Source organism: Carassius gibelio, chromosome A12 (assembly GCF_023724105.1).
Source record: "Carassius gibelio isolate Cgi1373 ecotype wild population from Czech Republic chromosome A12, carGib1.2-hapl.c, whole genome shotgun sequence".
Lineage (NCBI taxonomy): Eukaryota > Metazoa > Chordata > Actinopteri > Cypriniformes > Cyprinidae > Carassius > Carassius gibelio.
The window spans coordinates 5,399,176-5,424,216 of NC_068382.1; the positions used below are offsets into that span (position 1 = coordinate 5,399,176).

Consider the following 25,041-nt stretch of genomic DNA (forward strand, 5'->3'; position numbering starts at 1 on the left):
ATTGTATGAGCTATTTTCTAAGACTCCTGATATTTACTACAACAAGAGTTGGGTAAGTGAATAAATAGCATTAAAGGAAATAAGCATTATGTCCAACAATGGCAACATTGCAGATGTTGTATATCTGGATTTCATTACTACTACAAATGTAATACCTACCCTGTTATTTCAAATGCATTGTGAAAATGTTGACTCTTTTTATCACTGCTTGTCTGTGTTAACAGCCGAATCAAATTAACAAATTAAATGTATTTGGAACATTACTTTTGCTAAAATAGAGAATACAAATCCCCCTTAGGGATTTTTTTTTTATTATTATTTTATTCTGTACAATTTTGCATGCGAAGGCTGAAGAGTTAAGACCAATAAACGCACAAAAATAATAAAATAATTAATTGGAACTATTAAAAAAAAAAAAAAAAAACACGTGTCCATATGCTTAATATGATGATTTTATAATGAAATTAATTCTAATCATTTTTACATTGATGCTGTTAGGCAGGAGAGGCAGACCAGCCAAAAAAACTTTAAAAACTTTTCAAACAACAAATTGAGCAGCATCAAGACAGAGGGTATGAGATGCATTTCCATATTCGAAACAAAAATTATTTGTACACCAAATTAAACTGATTAAAAAAAAACAAAACGAAACATAGGTAGAGGAAAGTTAAAAGTGAAAGTTATTTGGCAACCCAGAGGGAGGAGATCTGAGAAGCCACACACACTGATAACTGTAGACATTGGTCGGGCTCTTAAAATGTTGTTGAGAGGCAACCATTAAGATAAATGGGTGTTTGACATGCTTTTAGAGGAAGAGTTGACACGTTCAACGGACATCGATCGACAATTAGAGACAGAAGAATATATACAAGTTAGATATTTGAACGCGATGAGGTCACGAGGAACTTAAACGCTTTTAGAGTGACACGGTGAAGATTTCGGATTTGTTTCTTAACAATTATTAGCGGGAAAGGTAATCAAAAATGGCTTCTAGATTGGGTTTATCGGGTTTCCCCGTCAACTCCAGTACCCCAATAAACCCCAGCATGAACCCCATGAACCCGGGTCACAGCAGTGCCATGAGAATGTCAGCAATGCAGCAGAATTCACCCTACAGAGGGATGGGCAGCACCCCGAACCAGTACCTCCAAGTAAGTGTCGAAACCACTCTTTATTTGTTCTCTGAAGTGTTTAGCAACACGCCATAGCTTCAGTCTTCCCTACTGCCTTAAAATAGGAAGTGCCATATGAAGCAACGACGATTTAATAGCATATCTATGACAATAAACAATGTCAGGTAATACAAGGATGCTGCTTTACAGAAATATAAAGAGAAAAGACTTAAATTTTGAATTAATTATTTTTAAGAGCACTGTTTAGTGAAGCCGTCGAAGAACAAACATGTACTTCCGCGTTTGAGTCCCACCGTGACCACAACGCGCGTGCTTTATTTTGAGTTAAGTTTTTTGTTAGTCGCTAACAAAAAAGTGCCATGGTAACTATTACATTTTGTAGTATACCATGGTATTACGATTATCTTTAGACTGGACATATACCTTTGTAATAGCATAGTATTTACTACGCCGTTGAGTAACGTTATATGAATATCCACTAACTCATTATGTCATGAGCTTATAAAGTTAAAAACAATCTGATATAATACCTTTACCATGGTATATGTTATTTTTGGTAACCAATAGCCTAAGGTCCTATTAGTTGATGATGCTTAAATTCATGAACCAAAATCAACAAAACAGTCTTACATTTCTTACAGTGTTTATTAATCTTAGTTAACATTTAATTAAAATACTGTTCGTTGTTAGTTCATATTAGCTCAGGGAACAATATTAACAGTTACAACATTTGATTATAATAATAATTTTTAAAAAGGATGGTTCACACAAAAATGAAAATCCTGTCATCAGTTACTCCCCATCTACTCGTTCTAAGCTTATATGAGTTTCTTTTTTCTGTTGAGCACTAAAGAAGATATTTTGAAGACTGTTGGTATAGCTACTGACTTCCATAGTATTTTTATTTGTGCCATATAAGTCAGTGGTTACCATAAACCGTTACCAACATTCTTCAGAAGTTTCTTTTTTACTCCTACATAAAGTTTTTTCACTGCTTTACTTATAATAACAGTTTGCTATTTGTTAGTGTAACAATAGTAATACACAAATCACACCCACAGCGCCCAAGTATGTCACCCAGCCGGGGAATGCCAATGGGGGGCATGGGGTCTATGGGTTCCCCTCTACCTGGACCATCTTATAGTGGAGCCATGCCCATGCGACCTGGGATGCCTCAAGCCGCGATGGACCCTGCCCGGAAGAGACTCCTTCAACATCAACAGCAGCAGTCTGGGGGTCCTATGGGTCCGAGAAGGGGGTAAATGCATTGAGTATATTTGTTTGTGCATGAATGGCAACATATTTAAAGTTACAGTAGCATTCATATCTCTTCAAAGTTACCATGTGAGTCTGGGCAATGAGGGCTTATAAACAAAGAAAGGTTTCATTATTGGAGCTTCAAGTAAGTCTGTATTAGATGTGTTCATAATGTGGCAATATAGTGGTCTAGTTCTAAAAAAAAGAGCGGAATGTCATGTATGATATTAAATCTAAGAAGAGCTTCTAAAGCAAAAATGATTATGATAAGATTCTGCTTTGTGATAGAAAGTGTCTAGTAATGAACCAACAGTGTCATCTGCCACCAGATGGGCATTTGTTTCTGGAGACCAAAGGCTTCTTTGTTCTTCTAGCTCAGAGACTCATTTGTTTCATTTTCCCGAAGAAGCATAGCATAGCTGTGAATTTAAAAAATGGTTTAAAGATGTCTCATAATATTAGCTAGAAGACTGAGCCATGGGGCAGATTTATTTGATATTATTGATGTTTGCTGCTGAGGCATTTTGAACACCACAACATGCAAAGGTATTAGCTGCTTACCCTCATGTCATTCCAAACCTGAATGACTTTTGTTATTCTGTCACACATAAAAGAAGATATTTTGAGAAATGTCTCAATGTGATCACCAAGACTTTTTGGCTACCCATATTTTTCAAAATATCATGATTTGTGTTCTGCAGAAAATTATGGGTGAACTATCTCTTTAACCATAAATATTAAACTTTGGTTGTTTGTGATACACTCATGAACAATTTATACCTACGGTTGTCAAATGATTATGTAGTTGAGGAGAGATGTGCAACTAATGATCAACCAATCAGTTGACTTTTAGTTTTTAAGAATAAAACAAGTGAAAATTTCATAAACATAAGGAGCGGCTCGAAAAAGCGATGTAAACGAACTAAATCTAATCATTTTAATAGGAGCCTGTGCGATTAGGTATTTTCGCACAAGGCCAATAAAGTTCCTCACAAAAAGTTCGCTCAAGGTAAAGTTGGTCTCGCAAAATTGGCATGTTCACCTACAGAGAAATAATTGTTTTGAAAATTATGTCTTTGACAAGTGACATGCATTGTCGCTCTATTGGCAATAGGCAGTACACCTTTTTTCGTAAATTCCATGAGGATAAAAAAAATTGTTTAAGAATAATTATGTGGCATCCACTTCAGATCTCTAGGACTTTAAACTGTGCCTTCTGGATTTGAAATAACATTTTAACATATGTTCGTGTTGAGTCATGTTTCTAACACATCTGCTCTACATTTTCAGGGTGAAGAGGCGTAAGATGGCTGACAAAGTCCTCCCACAAAGGGTGAGTTTAACCAGAATAGTATTAATCACAGTTTTTTTTAATGCTAAAGTACATACTTTCTCATAATTTTGGTGTTCTTCAGATCAGGGATCTGGTCCCAGAGTCTCAGGCTTATATGGACCTTCTGGCTTTTGAGAGAAAGCTGGACCAGACCATTGCTCGCAAACGAATGGAGATACAGGAAGCCATCAAAAAGCCCATCACGGTAGATGTGGTAGACTGGAGTTAGCAATTCAGAGATTAATTCTTAGTTCAACTACATTTAAGTTACATTTTGAAGTTACATTTCTATAGGAAAAGTCAAATGTATTTGAATAAGTAGATTTAATATGTATTATCTCTATGCTCTTTATTCTGCTCATCCAGCAAAAACGAAAACTGAGGATCTATATTTCTAATACCTACACACCTGGCAAGCCAGAAGGCGAGGAGGCTGAAAAAGTGTCATCATGGGAACTTCGAGTGGAAGGCAAACTCCTGGAGGATGTATGTAATGAGTTTTACTATGTGTTTGCAAAAATGTGAACCTGAAACAAGGTCAGAGATCACAGAATAAAGAATTCTATTTGCAGTGTTTCATGGCAAGCAACAGTTGTAGATAAACTGACTGTGTCGGCCCTGTTCTTAATGCTTTTTATTTGGCAGCCTTGAGTCTCTTGGTCTGTTGGCCAGCTTAACTGCACTGGCTCATGTCCTCAGCTCACTCCTTCAAACCAGATGTGTTCTAAGTTGTTCCATGTTCCCAAACTCTGAGGAAAAGGAATTGAAACTTTGGCCCCTTTCAAGAAATTAGTCCAAAAATTATAGTGGAAGGGTATATTTGCCAGCTGAAGGCCTCTGGCTGTGCCGACGCCACATGAAAAGAGGAAATGATTCTTTCTTTCTTTCGATTACTTTCTACCTTAGTGGTCATAAGTCGAGTGGTACTGCAAAGGGAGGGACGGGCAAGGCATTGCGCAAGCTCATACTGGCGCAATAGCTGTTTGTGACTGAGTGTGTGCTGCTTCTAAAATAACCCCCCCCCCCCCCTTTCAGTGTGGTCAGCTCCTAACAATGCAGTATCAATCAACAGCATGAACACATTGCAAAAAGACCTTGTGTTCTCTCTCCCCCTTTAACCTCCTTCTTTCTTTTTCTCTGTCTTTATCCTTAGCCTGGGAAACAGAAACGAAAGTTTTCATCTTTCTTTAAAAGCCTGGTCATTGAACTGGACAAAGAACTTTATGGCCCAGACAACCACTTGGTGGAGGTATGATATTATGGAGTTATAAATTCATAGTTTAATACCTGGGTTTAACCCTAGAGGTCTGTCAAGGTACTGCACACACACACATACACAGATACATGTGACTGACTTAAAAAGGACAGGGTGTTTTTTTTTTTTTTTTAGTTCTTTTTACAGTGTCATCCTAAAATTACAAATCTGAGTTAATATGTCCCACAGTATAATTTAATCTACTTAAAGGGATAGTTAACCCAAAGATAAAAATCCTGTCATCATTTACTCACCCTCATGTTTGTTGGTGGTTGCCATTGATTTTGAAAAAAGTCCATGGCAACTACTAACTGTTTGATTACCAGCAATGTTCAAAATATCTTTTTAACATAAGAAAGCAACTTGTAAATGATGAAAGAATTTTCATATTTGGGTGAACTATCCCTTGAAATCCTGGTGGTCATGAATTTTGTCATTTACTGCACCTTGTTTATTGTCTTGCAGTAAATTCCATCATTACATCTGTATTCATATTGTTTTCTGTGTGTCTTAGTGGCACAGAATGCCTACAACTCAGGAGACCGATGGATTTCAGGTGAAGAGACCAGGGGATGTGAATGTGAAATGTACTCTCCTTCTCATGCTAGACCACCAGGTATCACATACATGTATATGTCACACATATATACACACACACACACATATAGGCTTGGGGCAAAAATCCCATCAAAATGAACAGAAATGCACCCCAAATTGAAGATAAAGGGCAAAAAATGCCCCTTCATAGTTGTATTTCTATTCCAATTGTGGCAATTTAAAGTGAAATTAAAATTATTACAGTATTACATTTAGATCTGCTCACGCTGCATTCAAGATTTGTGCATTCAAGCATAATTTTGAGCATTAGAACCAATTAAACATATGAGTTCAATGGCTAATCAGCAATGTATTTCCCTACAGTGGATTGAATGAATGTAAATTTGAACCGCAATAAAAAATATAATTTTGTCTACTTTTAGCAGTACACTAGCATATAAATAGCCTAAAAAATTAACAGACATGGATTAAAAGCCAAAAACGAATGGGGTCTTTAAAAGAAATCAAACTTCAATTTAATTTATTTCCTAAGGTTGTTTGTTACAGAGATCGCTTTAATGATATGACCTCATCTTATCTTACATTTCCTTCTACTTTACTTAGCCTCCTCAGTATAAGCTTGATCCACGCCTGGCTCGACTGTTGGGTGTCCACACTCAGACCAGAGCCAGCATCATGCAGGCCCTGTGGCTCTACATCAAAAGCAACAAGCTACAAGACTGCCATGAGAAAGAGTACATTATCTGCAACCGATACTTCAGACAGGTACCCAAAATGTTTAGCCCTCTTAGCAGGAAATTATCTTCAGCTTGTTCTAGCAATTATTTAATACACAAAACACTCAGTTGAAAACTCATGAGAAAAGAAAAACTTAGTTTCTAAGCCTTGCATTTGGCACTGTCTGCCACAACATGCTTTCACTTGCCTCTAAGACATTGGTATTACTGGCACAGCTGTGCTTTGGTTCACAATCCTAATTGAGTGATAGATAGCGATAGGACTTTTTTTTCTTGAAATGGAAATTTTCCACTGTTCCTGACCTGTCAACAGAGGCGTCCTCAGGGCTCTGTTCTCTGCCCGTTTCTCTTTGTAGTCTGTATGCTTCCACTTGATCAGAATTCTTGACACAATGTAATCAGATCACTTGGTTTCACTTTCCCCTGTTATGTTGACAATAAACACTGCATTAGCTCCCATGTTACTTCCATCCTTCCTCTCAACATAAGATCTTTCCTTAAGCTGGCCAAGTATACAATGAGGAGGGGTCGAAGACAAATGTAGAGATCAGGGACTGTATGACAGAAGCATCCGAAATGCAGAATCTTATCCATCTTTAGGAACCATGATAATTTCAAATCTGTGTGAAAAAAATTAAGATAGGAAGTTTCTGTAATTCAGCTCCAGAATATCATGGAGACTTGGCAGGGCCCGCCTAGCAGTTCCCCTGTCTATTATTTAGAAGTCCTTAGCAACTTTATTGAAACACCTTGCATAGTACAGGTAGTTTTGGACAGGGAAGTGCTTGATCTGAGATAATTATTCTATACTTCATGCATACCTTGATCACAAACTCAGTGGCTGTATACTGAGCCATGAAACTAAACTGAACTGCTGTAATCCTGCAGATTTTTGGCTGCCCTAGGATGAGATTTTCGGATATCCCTATGAAACTTGCCGGCCTCCTTCAGCACCCTGACCCCATCATCATCAATCATATCATCAGGTGTGTGCTTGTGGTTCCTGTTTTGAATGTTCTCTTTTGTTACTCAACCTTTATTTTCCATGCTCTTTTGAAAAAATATTTTCACTTTAATCAAAATGTCTGAATTATTAACTCAAATATTTAACTTACCAGTCCAAAGTTCAATCACACTGATGTTTCTGAATATAGCTTGCACCTATATATGAATTTCTGAGCAAAAGTAAAATTGTAACCATTTTAAATTGGTGACTTTACCAGAATAGGGAAGGAGAAGCACTTGTGTCCAGCATATATGTCAACTCCTTTAATACTGTTGGAAAACTCATTGAAAGAAGTTTTGATTTGTTTAACATTTTTGGTATTCAATTGTCATATAATAACCATTCTTCCATCTCATGTTTTTAAAACTATTCTAAAATCTAAAATGTGTAAAATACGTATTATATGTATTTGAAGAGTGGTCTGAATATTGTTATTTTTTATGTTGACCAAAGGCTACTTTATTGCTATATCATTTTGTCAGTGTGGATCCCAATGATCAGAAGAAGACTGCATGCTTTGATATCGATGTTGAGGTGGATGACCCTCTGAAGGCTCAGATGACCAGCTTCCTGTCATCCACAACCAGTCAACAGGAGATCACTACCCTGGAGATGAAGGTGTGTGTGTGGGCAAGGGCATAAATGACACCTCATGTAAATTATTTTCCACCCATTCTAAAGTTACATACATATAGAAGGGCTATTTTTAACCAAACATTAAAATTTTCCATAAGATCCATGAGACTATTGAATCCATCAACCAGTTGAAGACCCAGAGAGACTTCATGCTCAGCTTCAGTAACAACCCACAGGACTTCATTCAGGACTGGCTCAAGTCTCAGAGCCGAGACCTCAAAGTACTTTCAGTTTACCTCATTGGATTTCATTCAGCCTTCATTTTGTTGCCTTTCACTTTTCATGTATGTTTTGTTTTGGTTTATGCAGTTAATGACAGATACTGTGGGTAATCCAGAAGAGGAGAGAAAAACTGAGTTTTACCACTCACCCTGGGTCAAAGAAGCTGTTGGACGTTATATATTTTCAAAGGTGAGTACTTGGTATTTCTTTCCATTGCAAGGCAAAACAGTGGTTGGTTGCCTGCTTAACCTGCTTCGACTGGTCTTAAAAACACTGTTCATAACTTTTTTTTTAGGTAGATTGGTCTAATTTGAAGACCGATTACTCTTTGATTAACTGCTAGTTGATCAAACTAGTTCTTTAAATACAGTCTTAACCTAGTGGCTGTTTAAGCAACTGGTCCAAGATGCTATAGTATCTATAATTGTGCATTTATTTTTATTTTTTTTTTCAGGTCCAGCAGAGGAGACAAGAATTGGAACAGGTACTGGGAATCCGACTTACTTAAGACGATTCAGACTCCCAACTCTACAGTCAACCGAGAAATTGTCTCAACAAATACAATTGAGAATGAAGCTTTCTGTTTGAGAACCAGTGGAGGAACTTAATGTATAAGTTTTGGTTGCTGGCATTGTTTGGTATGTTGCACTTGTCATAAACAGCTTTTAAGTAGCAGTTTTTGTACCATTACACGCATCTGGCCATATAAATTTCAAATGCTTTTTCAGTAACTGGAACACTTTGGTATGTATCTTCCTCTTTGCATTCATTCTCTGGTCTTCTCTTATATATTCTGAAAATGAGCCATCCAGTTTATGTTCCTCTTGATTCAGTTAGTTGACATAATCATCTTTGCTTCTTGTTTAAAACAACTCTCTTTTTATATTTTACAGTATGATATACAGTACTGTAGCTTATTGGCTAACATCCTTATAGGTAACTGATGCAACAAAGCTTCTTTTTGTTCTTAATTTTTGTGTTTGTAGTAGAATTGCCAAAATCAATCTACATTTGCCATTTCATTTTTAAAAGTTTCTTAGTGACCTCAAAGGCTATTTTCACAATTTAATTGCAAATTTTTTGCAAAGTTCCGTATAGTTAAGAAGATTAGTAATGAAAATGCAATGTTTTCAATATTGTGGATTTTTCCATTTGGTCTCTCAGGAAAATATGTGCTGCACTGCATTCAAGAGCCATGATTTTGTGTTTCCACCCCAACAGGAAATCCAGCACATTTGGTTGTCCAGCTGTTTTAGTTCAGTGTACCAGACTTTCTGTCTTTGTATTGTCAGTGTTGACTAAGGTCTTTTTTTTTTCGTTTTCTTTTTAGCGTTTAAAGGTTGCTGGATTGGCAGAGACACAATTATTGAAAGATAGTGTTTCAGGTGTGCAGTTTTTTTTTTCTTCTTCATGTATTCAAAGCCATATTTTTTACGTTCTCATAAGTAGTTCAGTTCAGTGTGTACTTATACATTCCAAAAAGCCAATGGAAAGTCTCTGTTTAAGTTGGATTTTATATGTGGTTGTGCATATTGGTGTAGTCATTTGTGTTTTTAAGTATTGATGACAGCAAGTTGAATTTTCATTAAGGGATATAACAGGTTCAAGTTAAGCTCTATAAACAGCATTTGTGACATGCTGCTGATTGCCACAGAAAATACTTTTGACTTTTCAGTTCATATAGTGTTAAAAAGAACTAAAATTTTATATTATGTAGATAAAATTAAATTCTGACTTAATTACATCTCCGAGGGACAAGTTTAAACAATCTTGTGTTAATCAACATGTCACAGATGTAGTCAATAGAGCTGAACTTTCATTTCGTTTATAACTTTATTTCTCAGATAGTATTAATGCTGATCTGAAATGCAACCTTTGATTTACTTTCGGGTTAAGCCTTTTTTATGTAAATGCAATTAAGCTCTTACAACTTAAGCTCTGTGTTCTATTTTTGTATCAATCAAATGCTTACCTTTTGTACTTTTTTACTGGGAAATTGAAGTATTTTAAACAATAAAGTTGTTTTCATAAAGGGGAATTAACATGTGAATGTATTTTTGATCATAACATTTTATTATTATTATTATTATTATTATTATTATTATTAAATTTAATGTTCTGGAAGACTGTTAACCTGAAGGATTATTATGTTATAATTAGAAAAAATATTTAATTAAAAAAAAAAAGTAAGAAAACCAGGTGTTTTTCCTTCTACTAGAAGGGTAAACCGTTTGCTAGATAAAGCAAAACACTAGTCATGTTGATACATGTAGTGTCCTGGTTAATCTGGTAATACCTGTCTCCATTAATACCTCACCTGTACTATAGACTTGGAGAGGTGCATTATAGAACTGTTTTGCGGAGGGCTCTCATAGTTAGACCTTGCAACACAAAACGAAATATGGGAGATTTGAGATGACTGGATTTATGCAGACAGATTGCACAAAAGAAATAACAATGATCTTAAAAGAATTGGTTATATTGTTCAGTCATATTGTTTGTCTATTTATCAAAGTTTTTACAATGTAAACCTGGTTCAAGTTTTGCCTCATACTATGGCAAGCTGTTTTAACATTTATTTTTTAAAACTTAGTAGAATCTATTTTCATGCTATTGGTACTTACTTTTAGCTACTACTATCTTTTCCATTAAGTACAGGTAATTAATTATTTGCTACTGGCGCTTAAGTACTGGGTACTTTTTAATAGATACTTGTGGCGATGTAAAGAAAATCCGCCCCTTCCGTGCCCATATCGGGATGTGGAACAATTAAGGCAAAATTATAAAAAGGAAAAATCGCTTGGAAAAAGGGGGGGAAATGGTAAACGCGAACGCCAAGTGGCAGGTGAGCAAACCAAACAAAGGAGTTGATCGGCGGGAGTGAGACGCACGCTGTATTGGGTCAGTGAGAGTGCGGAAATAAAGATTCACCAGGCTGCAAAGAGTGTAACGAACTGCTGAAGGAACTCACAAGATCGTCATTCCGTTGGGTTTTGCTAATCCGGAGAAAACGCTGCCTCCCAAGGATCTTTTCCCTGCCAGACATGGTCAGCGATATTGCACACACGCGCACACACGCGCACACACACACTAACGCACTTCATCGCACGCACTTCCTCCACCCATTCGCGGGTCGCTTTGAGTGACCGATGCATTTATATTACTGACTTTCATTTAATTTCCCTTTCAGTATATCTATGACTTTGGTGGTTCAAGAGAAAAAAATATATACAAATCCTGTGTTTTTTTGTTTTTGTTTTTTTTCTCGCTGGACCGCTGATGAGTGTTTTTGTTTGGAGGAGAAAGCCTCGATCTGCTGATCTTGTTTACTGGGATGTCTAAGTTCATTTAATTATGCCTGTATGAAAAACCTTGTCGTTTACAATTGTTGTTTTTCTATACATTATTATCATTATTATTTTTTTTTGTTTGTTTATTATTGTTCGTTTTTGTTTTTGTTCCTTTCCTCCTGATTATATGGGGTTTTTGATTTGTGTCCAGAATTGTGTATAAAGAAGGGACAAATATATAACAATGAATTCTTTCGAACTGCAAGTTGTTGTTGTTGTTTGTCTTCTATTAACTACTGTACAAGCAACCCATGTAGTTTGAGTAACTGTGGTATTTTAAAAAATCTCCCTGGGTTATCACGGGATTTTGATATTTAATTGGTGACAGGCCAAAATCCTGTCTGGCGCCCGAACTATGAAATAGATACTGTTTCCAAAAGGTCACTAGGGCGTGCCACCGTTACAGAAGTGGCGCCCGAACAGGGACTTGAACGACTTGAACTCAAGCATTTACATTGATCTGAACCTGAATATTTCCCTGGAACTTGAAAATGTGTCACATGCATTAGAACATTTCTCGTTTAAACTTTAATCTTGAAAATTGTGGGTGTTTCTGATCAGGGAGTACTCTGATCATTTTGTGTGTGTTTTGAAAAAAAAAAAAATTGTGGAAAGTGTTAAACTGTGACTGGAAATTGTACTCGGTCCCTTTTGTACTTTTTTTTTTTTCTTATTTTTATTTTAACCCCCAACAAAAAGAAACAAAAAGGCCACAGTAATTCCAAGTTACTCATTTAATTTACTAATTATATACACAACACCATAAAGCCATGGCCACTAGCCCTCCTTCACCATCGACTACTGTGGAAATTGAACCACCCCCAGACATAGCAACTCCAGTCTGGACAACGGTGCAACCAAGGCCCGTTCCCCCACCTCAGTTTCCCACCTTTCACTCCACACCAACTCCGTTCAGCAGTCCCCATCCCAGATCTCAGGTGCACTTTGCTTCTGCCCCTCCAGGTGGAGCGATTTCATTTCAGCCAGAACCTATGCAACTTTGCACATCCACATTCACTGAAACTACCCCATCTTCCTCAGTATCACAGCATCGCCTGCCTGGTTACCTCCCAACTCCTGGAAAAGAACTTCACCATTTGACTGCGCAAGTGCAAGGTAACTGGGATAATCTGTTTGACTTTATGAAACAGCAGGAAAAAGCTGTGATTGAACTCACCCAGGAGCAAAAAATGGCTACATCCCATCATGAAAAGCAACTTGTAGACCTGACTTCCAAAATCGATGCCAGCAAACAACAAATTCTCACAACGTTAACTGCAACAAAAGTGGATTCCACAGATTCAGATCAATTAGTCAAGGCCATGAAAGTGATGATGTCACACGAGCTACAGAAAATGGAGTCTACCTTGATTGCTGAAGTCCGTTTCATGGTGGAGCAACTTCAGGTTGAACTTCAGAGAGACATCAGAGCTACACAAAAGAACCTTCAAAAGGAGCATGAGCAGCTCTCCACTGAGTGTAATCGTTGGATCACTCAGGTTGACAAGCTAAGCACTCAACTAAAAGAACTTCAAACAGACAGGGAGAAAGGAAAACGGCAAGATGAAGACATGGCTGATCACCAAGGTAAAGGGTTACAACCAACCTCCCGTTTCACACTTACCGCACCCCCGTCACCGCTAGAAAAGGTCCCAGAATGTCATCCTATTCCTGCTGGAAAAAGTGACCATTTAAAGTTGACCTTTCCCACTTTTGGAAGACCATCTGATGACGCCGATCCTCTGCTGTATCTAACACGATGTCAGGACTTTTTAGCATTGCATCCTCTTGCAGAAAGTGACTTGTTGGCAACCTTCCGAAGTGTACTTCATGGCACAGCATGTGACTGGTGGGAGGTTGCTCGCTCTTCAGTAACGACATGGAGTGAGTTTGAGACTTTTTTTTTGTCCACTTTTCTTTCTGAAGATTATGAAGACGAGCTGGCTGAGAGAGTACGTACTAGATTGCAAGGAGGAAAAGAAACCATAAGAGACTTTGCTTTCACATATAGAGCACTCTGCAAAAGATGGAAGCCCACTTTGACCGAAGTAGAAATAGTTAAAATGATTCTTAAAAACATAAAGCCTTACCTAGCCAGTCAGTTACGCGGACGTGTAAGCACTGTGGAAGAGCTGGTAAAGCTAGGACACCAACTGGAGAAAGACCATGAGCTGCAGTTGCAATATGAAATGTGCATGGGCCGAAAACTACAATCTGAAGTGTCACAAAAAACCACCAGTAACAAGCAACCTGAAAAACCACAAGTTCAATGCTGGAGATGTAAAGGAAACCACTCACCTGGTTACTGTCCAAATTATGCCTCCCTAACCACAAACCAATCCGCAAAACAACACCAGTCCAATCCACGCCCGTTTCAGCCTCATAAACCTGGAGGTCAAGCCACAAACAATTTTATCACGGCCACAACAAACCAAACATCAAATTCTAAGAATTTACGGAAAACACCCTCTAAACCAGCCCCTGTCCCTCCTGCTATCATTCCTCAACAGCTTATCGTTCCAGTTAGTATTGGCAGCTGGTTTGGAAAGGCCATTCTAGATACAGGTGCAAGCTATACCATGATCCACGAAAGCCTGTGGAGAAAGCTCTTCTTGCCAGGAGAACTCAAGCCTTGGTCACTTGGTCCACTGTACCTAGCAAATGGTGAAGCAGAAGTCCCATTAGGATGGGTTCAATTGCAAATCAATATGCATGACCAAACTTTTACTCTACCTGTTGCTATCCTGTCCCCCCAAGCACTTGCATACGCTGTGATTCTCGGGTTGGATTTCATTTACTTCAGTGGCTTACAAATAAATGTCATTGATAGAAAATATTCATTCAAGATTACTCCACAAGAGGAGTATCCTTTTCAACCTGGTAATGCCAGTGTACCTGAAGTTCCTTACTGCATACCTAGCCCTTCAGGCCAGCAACCAGAGCAGCCTCCGAGGACACTTAACCCATCCCTCTCACTATTAAGTTCTATTCCTCCACCCCAACCTGCATTCATAGCGGCATCTGTTGAAGCAAATGTACAAACGCTAATCGACACAGCAGTAAGTGAAGCACATCTATCTCCCCTTGACAAACAAAAATTAAAGACCATCTTAGAGACCAATACCCAAGTGTGTGTTGTACAACCTGGACGTACTGATGTTCTGAAACACTGTATTTATACTAACCATCAGGTCCCTATCAAACAGCGTCCTTACCGCATGTCACCTGCCAAGCAGTTTGTTGTAAAAGAGCAGCTTGAAGAAATGGTGAAAGCAGGAATTGTGGAACCATCACACTCTGGCTGGGCATCGCCTGTCGTGTTGGTCCCCAAAAAAGATGGCAGCCTTAGATTTTGTGTTGATTACCGAAAACTAAATGCAGTAACTGAGAACGATGCTTACCCAATTCCAAATATAACTGAGATACTCGAATCACTCTCCGGTTAAGCAATCTTCACAACCATCGACCTAAATAGTGGCTACTGGCAGGTGGCCATGGAAGCCCAAAGTAAGCATAAAACTGCATTTATTACACCTTCAGGACTGTACCACTTTAATGTAATGCCTTTTGGTCTGAAAAATGCCCCCGCCACATTCCAGAGGCTAATGGAGACTGTACTTGGAAAATTGAGAGGAAAAATATGCTTTGTCTACATTGACGATATTATCATCTATTCACCATCAGTGGCTCAGCACTTCAACGATCTCCAATCAGTCCTTCTTAAGCTTCAGGAGGCTGGACTGACTATCAACCTGAAAAAGAGCAAGTTTTGCCTTAAGGAGATTACATTCTTGGGTCATGTTGTTAGCATAAATGGTATTACTGCAGACGCAAGCAAAGTTGAGGCCATCAAATCTTACCCTGTGCCACGAGACATCAAAGAGGTCCAGCGCTTCCTGGGACTAGCCGGTTGGTACCACCGCTTTGTTCCTAATTTTTCTCAAATTGCTGAACCCATAAATGCGCTAAAGAAAAAAGGGAACTCGTTTCACTGGACACCACAATGTCAAGAAGCCTTTGAACAATTAAAAACCCACCTTACTTCACCTCCCATCCTGAGCCATCCAAACCTCCAGTTACCCTTCATGGTGCACACTGATGCCAGCGACACAGGTCTTGGAGCTGTGCTAACACAAAGGAAGGACCAGGGAATGGAAGTAGTTATTGCTTATGCAAGTAGAGCACTGAATAAGGCTGAAAGAAATTACACCGCAACAGAGAAAGAGTGTCTTGCAGTCATATGGGCACTTGAAAAGTGGCAGCATTACTTGGAGTATCGCATGTTCACCGTAGTTACAGACCACATGGCTCTCCAGTGGGTTATGAGCTCCCCAAAGTCCACCAGTCGCCTCGTCAGATGGGCCTTAAGGTTGCAAAAGTTTGATTTCATCATTGAATACAGGAAAGGGAAACTTAATGTGGCACCTGATGCTCTTTCTAGAGTTCCCAGCATATCAGGATGTAACCTATACTCCAGCCAGACGGACACTGATGAATTGCCAGTCACTGCTGCAACCATCTGGGAAGAGCAACACAAGGATTCTGAAATCGTAAAATTGCTCAAAGCCTTGGCACAAGACAACAGCACATGGAAAGACAAGTATGAGGTAGTCGAAGACAAACTTTATCACAAGACTTACCTAACAAAGGACCAAGTCCACTACAGGGTGTACCTCCCTCGCAGTCTCATTCCATCTGTCCTTCAATACTACCACTCCAATCCTCTAAGCGGTCATGGTGGCATATTCAAGACCTACAAACGATTGCATCATGTTGTTTTTTGGCCTGGAATGTGGACCGATGTAAAACACCATGTCAAGTGTTGTGAAAAATGTCAAAAGCTTAAATATGAAAATCAGAAACCAGCTGGCAAACTACAACCAATTACAGTGTCGCAACCCAACAAGATGGTAGGAGTGGACATAATGGGACCTTTGCCAAGTAGTACTCGCAGACATGAATACCTTCTAGTTTTTGTGGATTATTTCTCTCGATGGGTTGAGCTCTTTCCAATGCGCACTGCAATTGCGAGCACCATAGCAACGATTCTCCGAACGGAAATCCTCACCCGATATGGAGTACCGGACTTCATCTTGTCTGACCGGGGAACTCAGTTTGTCTCTTCCATATTCAAAGAACTGTGTGAGAAATGGAGTGTTACCCCCAAATTAACAACTGCCTATCACCCACAAACCAATATGACGGAGAGAGTTAACCGCACTTTGAAATGCATGATTGCCTCCTATGTGGATGAAAACCATAAAAAATGGGATCAGTATTTACCTGAGCTTCGTTTTGCTCTTAACTCAGCCGTTCAAGAAAGCACTGGCATGTCCCCTGCGGAGCTCCAGCTAGGAAGAAAATTACAAGGCCCCATGGACAAGATACTTCAGGGTAAAAATCTCTCACCATCAAATCCATCCTATGATGTGGTAAATCAACTAGCCCAGTTAAAATCACAAGCTGAAGAATGCTGTAAAAAAGCCAAAAAACGACAGCTGAGAAGTTACAACAAAAACAGACGAGACGTGTTCTTTAAAGAAAAGGACAGGATCTGGTTACGGAATTTTCCACAGTCCAAGGCACAACATTTCAGTGCAAAACTAGCCCCCAAGTGGAAAGGTCCTTACCGAGTGCTGAGAAAATTGGGACCGCTGAATTACCAGATCGCGCTGGAAACAACTGGAGAGGATGTCAGAACAGCGCACGTTTGTAATTTGAAACCGTGCTACCCAACAATGGAAGAGTTAGAGCTAATTGAAAAAAAGAAAACTCGTTAAGATTTTCGAACAGTCCTCTGATGAAGATGAGGAGTTTTTGGGCTTCTAAGAGAAACTCAAATATTAGTTGTTTTGCCAACCATGGGTTGTTTGTCCCAGCGGGGGGGAGTGTGGCGATGTAAAGAAAATCCGCCCCTTCCGTGCCCATATCGGGATGTGGAACAATTAAGGCAAAATTATAAAAAGGAAAAATCGCTTGGAAAAAGGGGGGGAAATGGTAAACGCGAACGCCAAGTGGCAGGTGAGCAAACCAAACAAAGGAGTTGATCGGCGGGAGTGAGACGCACGCTGTATTGGGTCAGTGAGAGTGCGGAAATAAAGATTCACCAGGCTGCAAAGAGTGTAACGAACTGCTGAAGGAACTCACAAGATCGTCATTCCGTTGGGTTTTGCTAATCCGGAGAAAACGCTGCCTCCCAAGGATCTTTTCCCTGCCAGACATGGTCAGCGATATTGCACACACGCGCACACACACACTAACGCACTTCATCGCACGCACTTCCTCCACCCATTCGCGGGTCGCTTTGAGTGACCGATGCATTTATATTACTGACTTTCATTTAATTTCCCTTTCAGTATATCTATGACTTTGGTGGTTCAAGAGAAAAAAATATATACTAATCCTGTGTTTTTTTGTTTTTGTTTTTTTTCTCGCTGGACCGCTGATGAGTGTTTTTGTTTGGAGGAGAAAGCCTCGATCTGCTGATCTTGTTTACTGGGATGTCTAAGTTCATTTAATTATGCCTGTATGAAAAACCTTGTCGTTTACAATTGTTGTTTTTCTATACATTATTATCATTATTATTTTTTTTTGTTTGTTTATTATTGTTCGTTTTTGTTTTTGTTCCTTTCCTCCTGATTATATGGGGTTTTTGATTTGTGTCCAGAATTGTGTATAAAGAAGGGACAAATATATAACAATGAATTCTTTCGAAATGCAAGTTGTTGTTGTTGTTTGTCTTCTATTAACTACTGTACAAGCAACCCATGTAGTTTGAGTAACTGTGGTATTTTAAAAAATCTCCCTGGGTTATCACGGGATTTTGATATTTAATTGGTGACAGGCCAAAATCCTGTCTGGCGCCCGAACTATGAAATAGATACTGTTTCCAAAAGGTCACTAGGGCGTGCCACCGTTACATACTAGTACGTATATTATTTATATAATAGTTATTGTTATTAGATACTGTTACTTATTAAATAGATACTAGTACTTATTTCAATTCTGTTGTTGCTAGTAACACATTTCAGATTCTTACCATTGACTTCTATGGGGATCTGTCATTCAAGTATCAACTATTCAGTTCTGACTGGTATTCTATTCATGACTGGTGCATTAAAAAAGTAGTTATTCATTAATTAAATATTTACCAGTACTTAATAATTAGATACCAGAACTTATTCTTTACATAGTCATTCCTAATAAGATACTATAGTTATTCAACACTAGTACTTATTGATTATTTAATAGTACTTGTTCAATATCTAAAAATTGTTCACACATTTTTAGATACTATTACTTATTCCAAATGTTACTAGTAAGATTTTTTTAACTTGTCAGTGAACATTCTGACCAGTCATAACATAAGACAAGTAAAAAATGAGTTGTGACTTTAAAGATAAGAATTGTAATCTAATGAATAACTAGTATTATTAAGAAATAGGATATCTCAGCATTCAAATAAGATTAGTGGTTCAAAATTATTAAACATTTAAGAACAACAGTTAATTTTTGGCCGCAGGCACCTGTCTCGGTCTTTGAGGTTTAAAATCAATCAGCAGTATTAAACATGAAAAAAACAATGTCAGTGTCTCTTAATTTAGTTTTACTTAATTTGCTACTATAAAGTGGCTTTCCACTGCATTCATGTTTTTACCCACAGACATCTCACCTCTAAGGTCTCAACAAATGAAATGAACACAAAAGAGTTCCATTTAAAAGATGGTGAAGTCTCAGCGCACACCTCTTATGAAGTAATCATCAATTTTTTTTTATTTTTATAACTCTTCTGTTTAAATTAGATTAAGCCTTAAAGTTCTGCATAATTAAGGGCGTGGCCACTTGAGTGGATTGAGGTGGATTGCCGCTGATGACACTGCCATTGCACAAGGTGGGAGTAGCTTCAGCAACCAGCTCCCACCTTTTTGCCCGTTTTCGATTATCTAGGCATGACGCATGTTGACACGCTGCAAAGATGGCACATGGCCCGCTCCGCCCAATTTGAGCTACAAAAACGCTCTTCAGGAATCTACAGGTGACGTCACGGACACTACGTCCATCTTTTTATGCAGTCTATGGGTCACCCTAATAAAATAGCATTAGACACTAGTACGTTTTAAGGATGAAATGTTAAAACGGCTTGCCATACTATGACTGTTCACATACCGTTACCGATTCCGCATTATTCGCAGCGTGATGTTGGCGCTAGAGATCACATCTTTCAGTCTGCAGTGCCAGAGGAAAACAAAGCGGAAATAACGCAGCTGACGGACGGAAGTTTGCATGTTCAAGATGGCGCTGGACGGGATCGAGCAAGTAAGTGATATTTTGTGTTAAATCTTGAAAAATGAACAGTGCAGTTAGCTGTGTTTTATAATTCAGCACAACATATTACATACGGTGAACGTGTTGTAACTGTATTGTTAGGAATATAAGATAGAATGGCTGACTTTAAGACGCGTTTGCTCCGAGTGAAGCAGAGTTTGCTGTCTCATTGTGTCACACTGAACATGGGAGATCTAGTTACAACATGACAAATAATTAATGTTTAGCTTTAACATGCAGTATCACTGATAATAATAATAATAATAGATCTCTCTTTTCTAATAATAAGAGAAGTCTCCGATAATCAAAACTCTGATCATAACACAGGGAATCAAAATCGCTCGTGTCTGATCATACCATCATAACAGAAATCTCAACTCCCTTATGTTAGTAATATCTTCTTATTACTGATCATAACATGCTAAACGGTTCATTTATAAGAAAATAATTTGAGGTTATTAATATATCTTATAAGAAAACAACGTTTATGTCATTAATATTATTGTAAATATTTTTTTCCAGATGGATGTTGAAGACAGTAAAGGAGGCACTGGTCTCCGACAGTATTACCTGTCTAAAATTGAGGATCTTCAGGTAAGAATAAAATTGTTTGACTGACTATATTTACAATGTAAAGTACTTTTGTGAAAAATAAGTATATTTTAGCCTGCTTGTACAAAATAATCATTTAAAAGAATATTCTGAGAAATTAATGTATTGTTTTTTGACACTTAATTGCATGTTATTTGCATGAATATGTTTTATATTTAACTTTTCTGTTAACTTCAGGTCGTTGAACTTTAGAGAGTTAAGAGTTTTGACCCACTTAAGTACATCTTTATAATATGTAGTTTCATAATTCTATTGTTTTAGAATTAGATTAAAGTGTACTGCTGAATGTACTGAGAAGCAATTCTGAGAAACTAAAATATACTTCTATAAAATCTTGTTTTTCATGTGTTAAAATATTGTTTGTAACAGCATATCTGTAATAATAAAGCTGAAATTTGGAACCTTTTGGTGATATGTTAAATAAAAATGTAATCAGGAACTTTACATGTGATTTATTATGTTATTATGCAACACATCAAGAAATGCAGTTCATTAAAACACAGTGCATAAATTTAAACATAATGATTTAAAATGTACTTTAAGTACACTTAACTGACTTTTTCATTCACATGTGCCACTGCATTTTATTAAAAATATACTTTTAAGATTTAAAGTAGACTACAAATGCAGGTTCAATACAATTAAGCACACTTCGTTTTCACGAGGGTATGTTGTGTAAATGTGCTGGTCTCTTTACTCAGTTGACAGTGAATGAGAAAAGCCAAAATCTCAGACGTCTGCAGGCTCAAAGGAACGAGTTAAATGCCAAGGGTAAAGCCATTTCTACCTGCTTTCTCATATCTACTTATTTGTATTTTTTATTCTTTTATTATGTGTTTTATGTCCTGTCGCTGTCATTCTGTTGTACTGTGGAGCTTCTGTCACGAAAACAAATTCCTCGTATGTGTAAACATACCTGGCAATAAAGCTCATTCTGATTCTGATTCTGATGTCACTTTGTGGTGTTCAAATGCATATGCCAAATAGAATATGCTAAATGTGTCATCAGTATGTGATTTGTAATGTTTCTTTTAGTGCGTCTCCTGCGTGAGGAGCTTCAGTTGCTGCAGGAGCAGGGGTCTTATGTAGGAGAGGTGGTGAGAGCCATGGACAAGAAGAAAGTGCTGGTCAAGGTTTGACAGCCATGATTTCCTGCTTACATGATTTGTGCTGTGATGTAACTATTCAGTTTTGTTAATCATTTATATTTATGCTTTGTTTTTAGGTGCATCCTGAAGGAAAGTTTGTTGTGGATGTGGATAAGAACATTGATATAAATGATGTAAGTGTTTTGTGTTGGGTTTTTTCTAAGGCTGGTTAAACGATAATCATAATTATTTTGCTCCGAAAAATTCTAATCATAATTATTAAGAGAACAACAACTCATTCGCAGGTTGTATTTTTCATAATCTAGTTTCCTGTTTTGTCCTATTTATATTATATACAATAACACACTCTTTACATTATAAAAACTGGTAAAATTCTAATTAGTTTATGTCAGAAGCTAAAACAGTAAAATTCCTAATAATAATTTAATAATAACAAATCATGGTTCCATATATCTATTTAAACAAGCAAAAAAGACTTACGATGCATTGAGGTTACTTAAGTGCATGTACATTTCATTACACCAAATACACAAAATAATGTTAATTTTAGCAACATCATATGACCCCTTTTAATAAAAGACAAAATGTATCAATTTAAAAGAAAAGCTCGAATTGGGGGATTTAAGCTCTTGACATCTGGCAACCCCACAGATAAAAGCTTGTGGACACTCATTGCCAATACAAGATGATAACAATGGAAAAAAACAACAACATTAAAATATTGGTCACAAATTACATTTAAGTGTGTATCCCTATTTCATACAGTCAAAAATGATACCTCAGAATTTCAGGAGAGGATTCAGTTTTTGTCTGGTGGCTCATAAAATCAAAAAGAACACTGATAGAAAAATGTTCTGATATTATAGCTTTTTTGTATTAATGTTTATAGTAAACTAAATCCTCATCCAACAGGTAACTCCAAATTGCCGTGTAGCACTTCGAAATGACAGTTACACACTACACAAAATCCTGCCAAACAAAGTTGACCCGCTCGTCTCCCTGATGATGGTGGAAAAGGTGCCAGATTCAACATACGAGATGATTGGAGGGCTGGACAAACAGATCAAAGAGATCAAGGAAGTGATTGAGCTTCCAGTCAAGCACCCAGAATTATTTGAGGCTCTAGGAATTGCGCAGCCTAAGGCAAGTGATGAATTATCTTATTCATGTCATGTAAAAGAGTGCTACCTTCTCAAAGAAAGCTCTGTTGGCCTGCCAGATCTACTTCATCTTCTGTAATGTTTTGTTGGTCTGCAGGGTGTGCTACTGTATGGACCTCCTGGAACAGGAAAGACCCTGTTAGCCAGAGCTGTTGCCCATCACACCGACTGCACCTTCATCAGGGTGTCTGGATCGGAGCTGGTGCAGAAATTCATAGGAGAAGGTTGGTTATGCTTCCAGACAAAACACTTTTTTTTTCTTCTGTGGAACCCAAAAAGAGATGTTTAGATGTTTATGTTTTTTTAATTAGTCTGATTTATCCTTTTTTGATTCTGTGTGTTCATTCCAGGAGCTCGTATGGTGCGTGAGCTGTTCGTCATGGCCAGGGAACATGCGCCCTCCATCATCTTCATGGATGAGATCGACTCCATCGGCTCGTCTCGGCTGGAGGGCGGATCAGGAGGAGACAGTGAGGTGCAGAGAACTATGCTGGAGCTCCTCAACCAGCTGGATGGGTTTGAAGCCACCAAGAACATCAAGGTGAAAAGCAAACACCTGTAACCTCTGTGCTGATCCTAACATGAGACTAACATGACAATAAAACTGCTCCACACGGACTCTATCTCTGCAAGCTTGGTGAGTTGGGGTCGCTTTGATGTGCATTTGAAAATGTGACGCACGTCAACAACCTTCCAAAAATGATATGCAGAGTCACATAAACCTTAGTCATCAAAGAGAAGCTTCAGGGGCTACAACTGGTTTTCCAGTTATGATTTGGTATTCAAAATATGATTTAATTTATTATTTAAAAGTACAAAATAAAACATTAATAAAGAAATATATTAGTAGTGTACTATTAAAAAATTACTTATTAATAATGATAATAATAATACTTATTATTATTATTAAATGCTAAGATTTTAACTCTTGTTTTTTGCAATTGAACAAAATAAATAAAAAATGAAAGGTTTCCATTTTTTTTCTTCTTTTGCTGATCACATGCCTTAGTACTATTTTAAGTTGTTTGCAAAAACTGGTCAGATGTGACATTGCTCATTCAACTGCTTTTCCAAACTTCACCACCAGGGGTGCTGTGACCACACAAAACTACTCAAACTTACATTTATACTATTTCTTTGATTGGCTCCAGCTGTATTTTTATAATTTGCTTTAAGGAAAGTCTGAGTTTCCCGAATATGTTCTTGTTTCCCTCAGGTTATCATGGCAACAAACCGTATTGACATTCTAGACTCTGCGCTTCTTCGACCAGGCCGCATTGACAGGAAGATTGAATTTCCTCCTCCCAATGAAGAGGTTAGCTGGGATCATTGTGTGTTTTTACATTTCAGGATCATCTTGATACTGAAATGCTGATGCCTCTGTTTTTGTATAACTCTCTATTATTGAAAGTATAAATATTAGGAGTAACCTCATAGTGTTATGTTGTCCTCCTCAGGCCCGTTTGGATATTCTGAAGATCCACTCCCGGAAGATGAACCTGACGCGTGGTATTAACCTGCGCAAGATTGCCGAGCTGATGCCAGGAGCGTCTGGTGCTGAGGTCAAGGTGAGGGCTCCGTCTCCACCATACATGACGCAGAGCTGCACTCATTTCCAGTCATTTATAGACGTCTATACACTTCATTTTCAACAAGCTGTTTTTATTTGTGCTCGTCTGACAGGGCGTCTGCACAGAGGCAGGGATGTATGCTCTGAGAGAGAGGAGAGTCCACGTTACCCAAGAAGATTTTGAAATGGCAGTAGCTAAGGTACTGAAATCACTTTCTTTTTCGATCGTTCTGTTGGTACAAATAATATTTAAACCTACCAATTCTTATTACGTTTTGAGTGAATAGCTCTCATTTATAATTGACTGTATTTTTGCAGGTGATGCAGAAAGACAGTGAGAAAAACATGTCCATCAAGAAGCTCTGGAAGTAAACATTAGACTATGTAATGTGCTTTTTTTGTGTGTCTTTAAGGATCTTCATCACCCAAATGTATTCAGAATAAATTGTTTCTCACTTAACATTGTGTCTTTTTCTTTCCACTTGTAAAAAACTGTACTTAGAAATGCATTTACATTGACAAAAAATGATTGTCACATACACCTTTACTGTAAATGCTTAAATATTTTTTTAAGACAAAGGCCAAAGAAAATAAAAAACACAGAATACCCGAAATTAAAGTGAAAAAAAAAAAAAGTGACGTGACATTCAGCCAAGTATGGTGACCCATACTCAGAATTTGTGCTCTGCATTTAACCCATCCGAAGTGCACACACACACAGAGCAGTGAACACACCAAAACACACTGTGAACACACAACCGGAGCAGTGGGCAGCCAT

General features: G+C 37.9%; 2 protein-coding genes and 1 long non-coding RNA gene across 13 annotated transcripts; 2 read left to right on the forward strand and 1 right to left on the reverse strand.

The window, feature by feature from the left end:
- The first annotated feature begins 719 nt into the window (after positions 1-719).
- On the forward strand, positions 720-10,175 carry smarcd2 (SWI/SNF related, matrix associated, actin dependent regulator of chromatin, subfamily d, member 2). The gene is made up of 13 exons (XM_052610852.1): positions 720-1,151; positions 2,195-2,391; positions 3,681-3,723; positions 3,806-3,928; positions 4,090-4,209; positions 4,877-4,972; positions 5,493-5,594; positions 6,140-6,301; positions 7,162-7,259; positions 7,762-7,897; positions 8,014-8,136; positions 8,225-8,326; positions 8,592-10,175. Exons 1-13 carry the CDS (start codon positions 984-986, stop codon positions 8,643-8,645), a joined length of 1,524 nt encoding a protein of 507 aa, XP_052466812.1. The 5' UTR covers positions 720-983; the 3' UTR covers positions 8,646-10,175.
- Positions 10,176-11,703: 1,528 nt separating this feature from the next.
- LOC128024957 (uncharacterized) lies at positions 11,704-17,045 on the reverse strand. 11 transcript variants are annotated; one of them, XR_008186075.1, is made up of 15 exons: positions 16,771-17,045; positions 16,452-16,625; positions 16,128-16,240; positions 15,525-16,006; positions 15,348-15,452; positions 15,166-15,239; positions 14,889-14,968; positions 14,703-14,799; positions 14,221-14,508; positions 14,066-14,141; positions 13,578-13,875; positions 13,112-13,446; positions 12,854-13,016; positions 12,665-12,762; positions 11,704-12,564 (listed from the first exon to the last, which is right to left on the reverse strand). It is a non-coding gene; the product is annotated as an uncharacterized LOC128024957 (long non-coding RNA). The 11 variants fall into 11 exon arrangements; XR_008186071.1 differs by having other exon boundaries at positions 13,578-13,640; positions 13,786-13,875; positions 14,066-14,508; XR_008186077.1 differs by having other exon boundaries at positions 13,578-14,508; positions 15,525-15,609; positions 15,913-16,006.
- Positions 17,046-19,706: 2,661 nt separating this feature from the next.
- On the forward strand, positions 19,707-24,723 carry LOC128024956 (26S proteasome regulatory subunit 8). Its single transcript, XM_052610856.1, has 12 exons — positions 19,707-19,803; positions 20,335-20,406; positions 21,126-21,195; positions 21,460-21,557; positions 21,650-21,706; positions 22,446-22,676; positions 22,791-22,917; positions 23,044-23,234; positions 23,910-24,008; positions 24,151-24,261; positions 24,377-24,463; positions 24,582-24,723. The coding sequence occupies exons 1-12, from the start codon at positions 19,771-19,773 to the stop codon at positions 24,633-24,635; spliced, it is 1,230 nt and encodes a 409-aa protein (XP_052466816.1). The 5' UTR covers positions 19,707-19,770; the 3' UTR covers positions 24,636-24,723.
- The last annotated feature ends 318 nt before the right edge of the window (positions 24,724-25,041 follow it).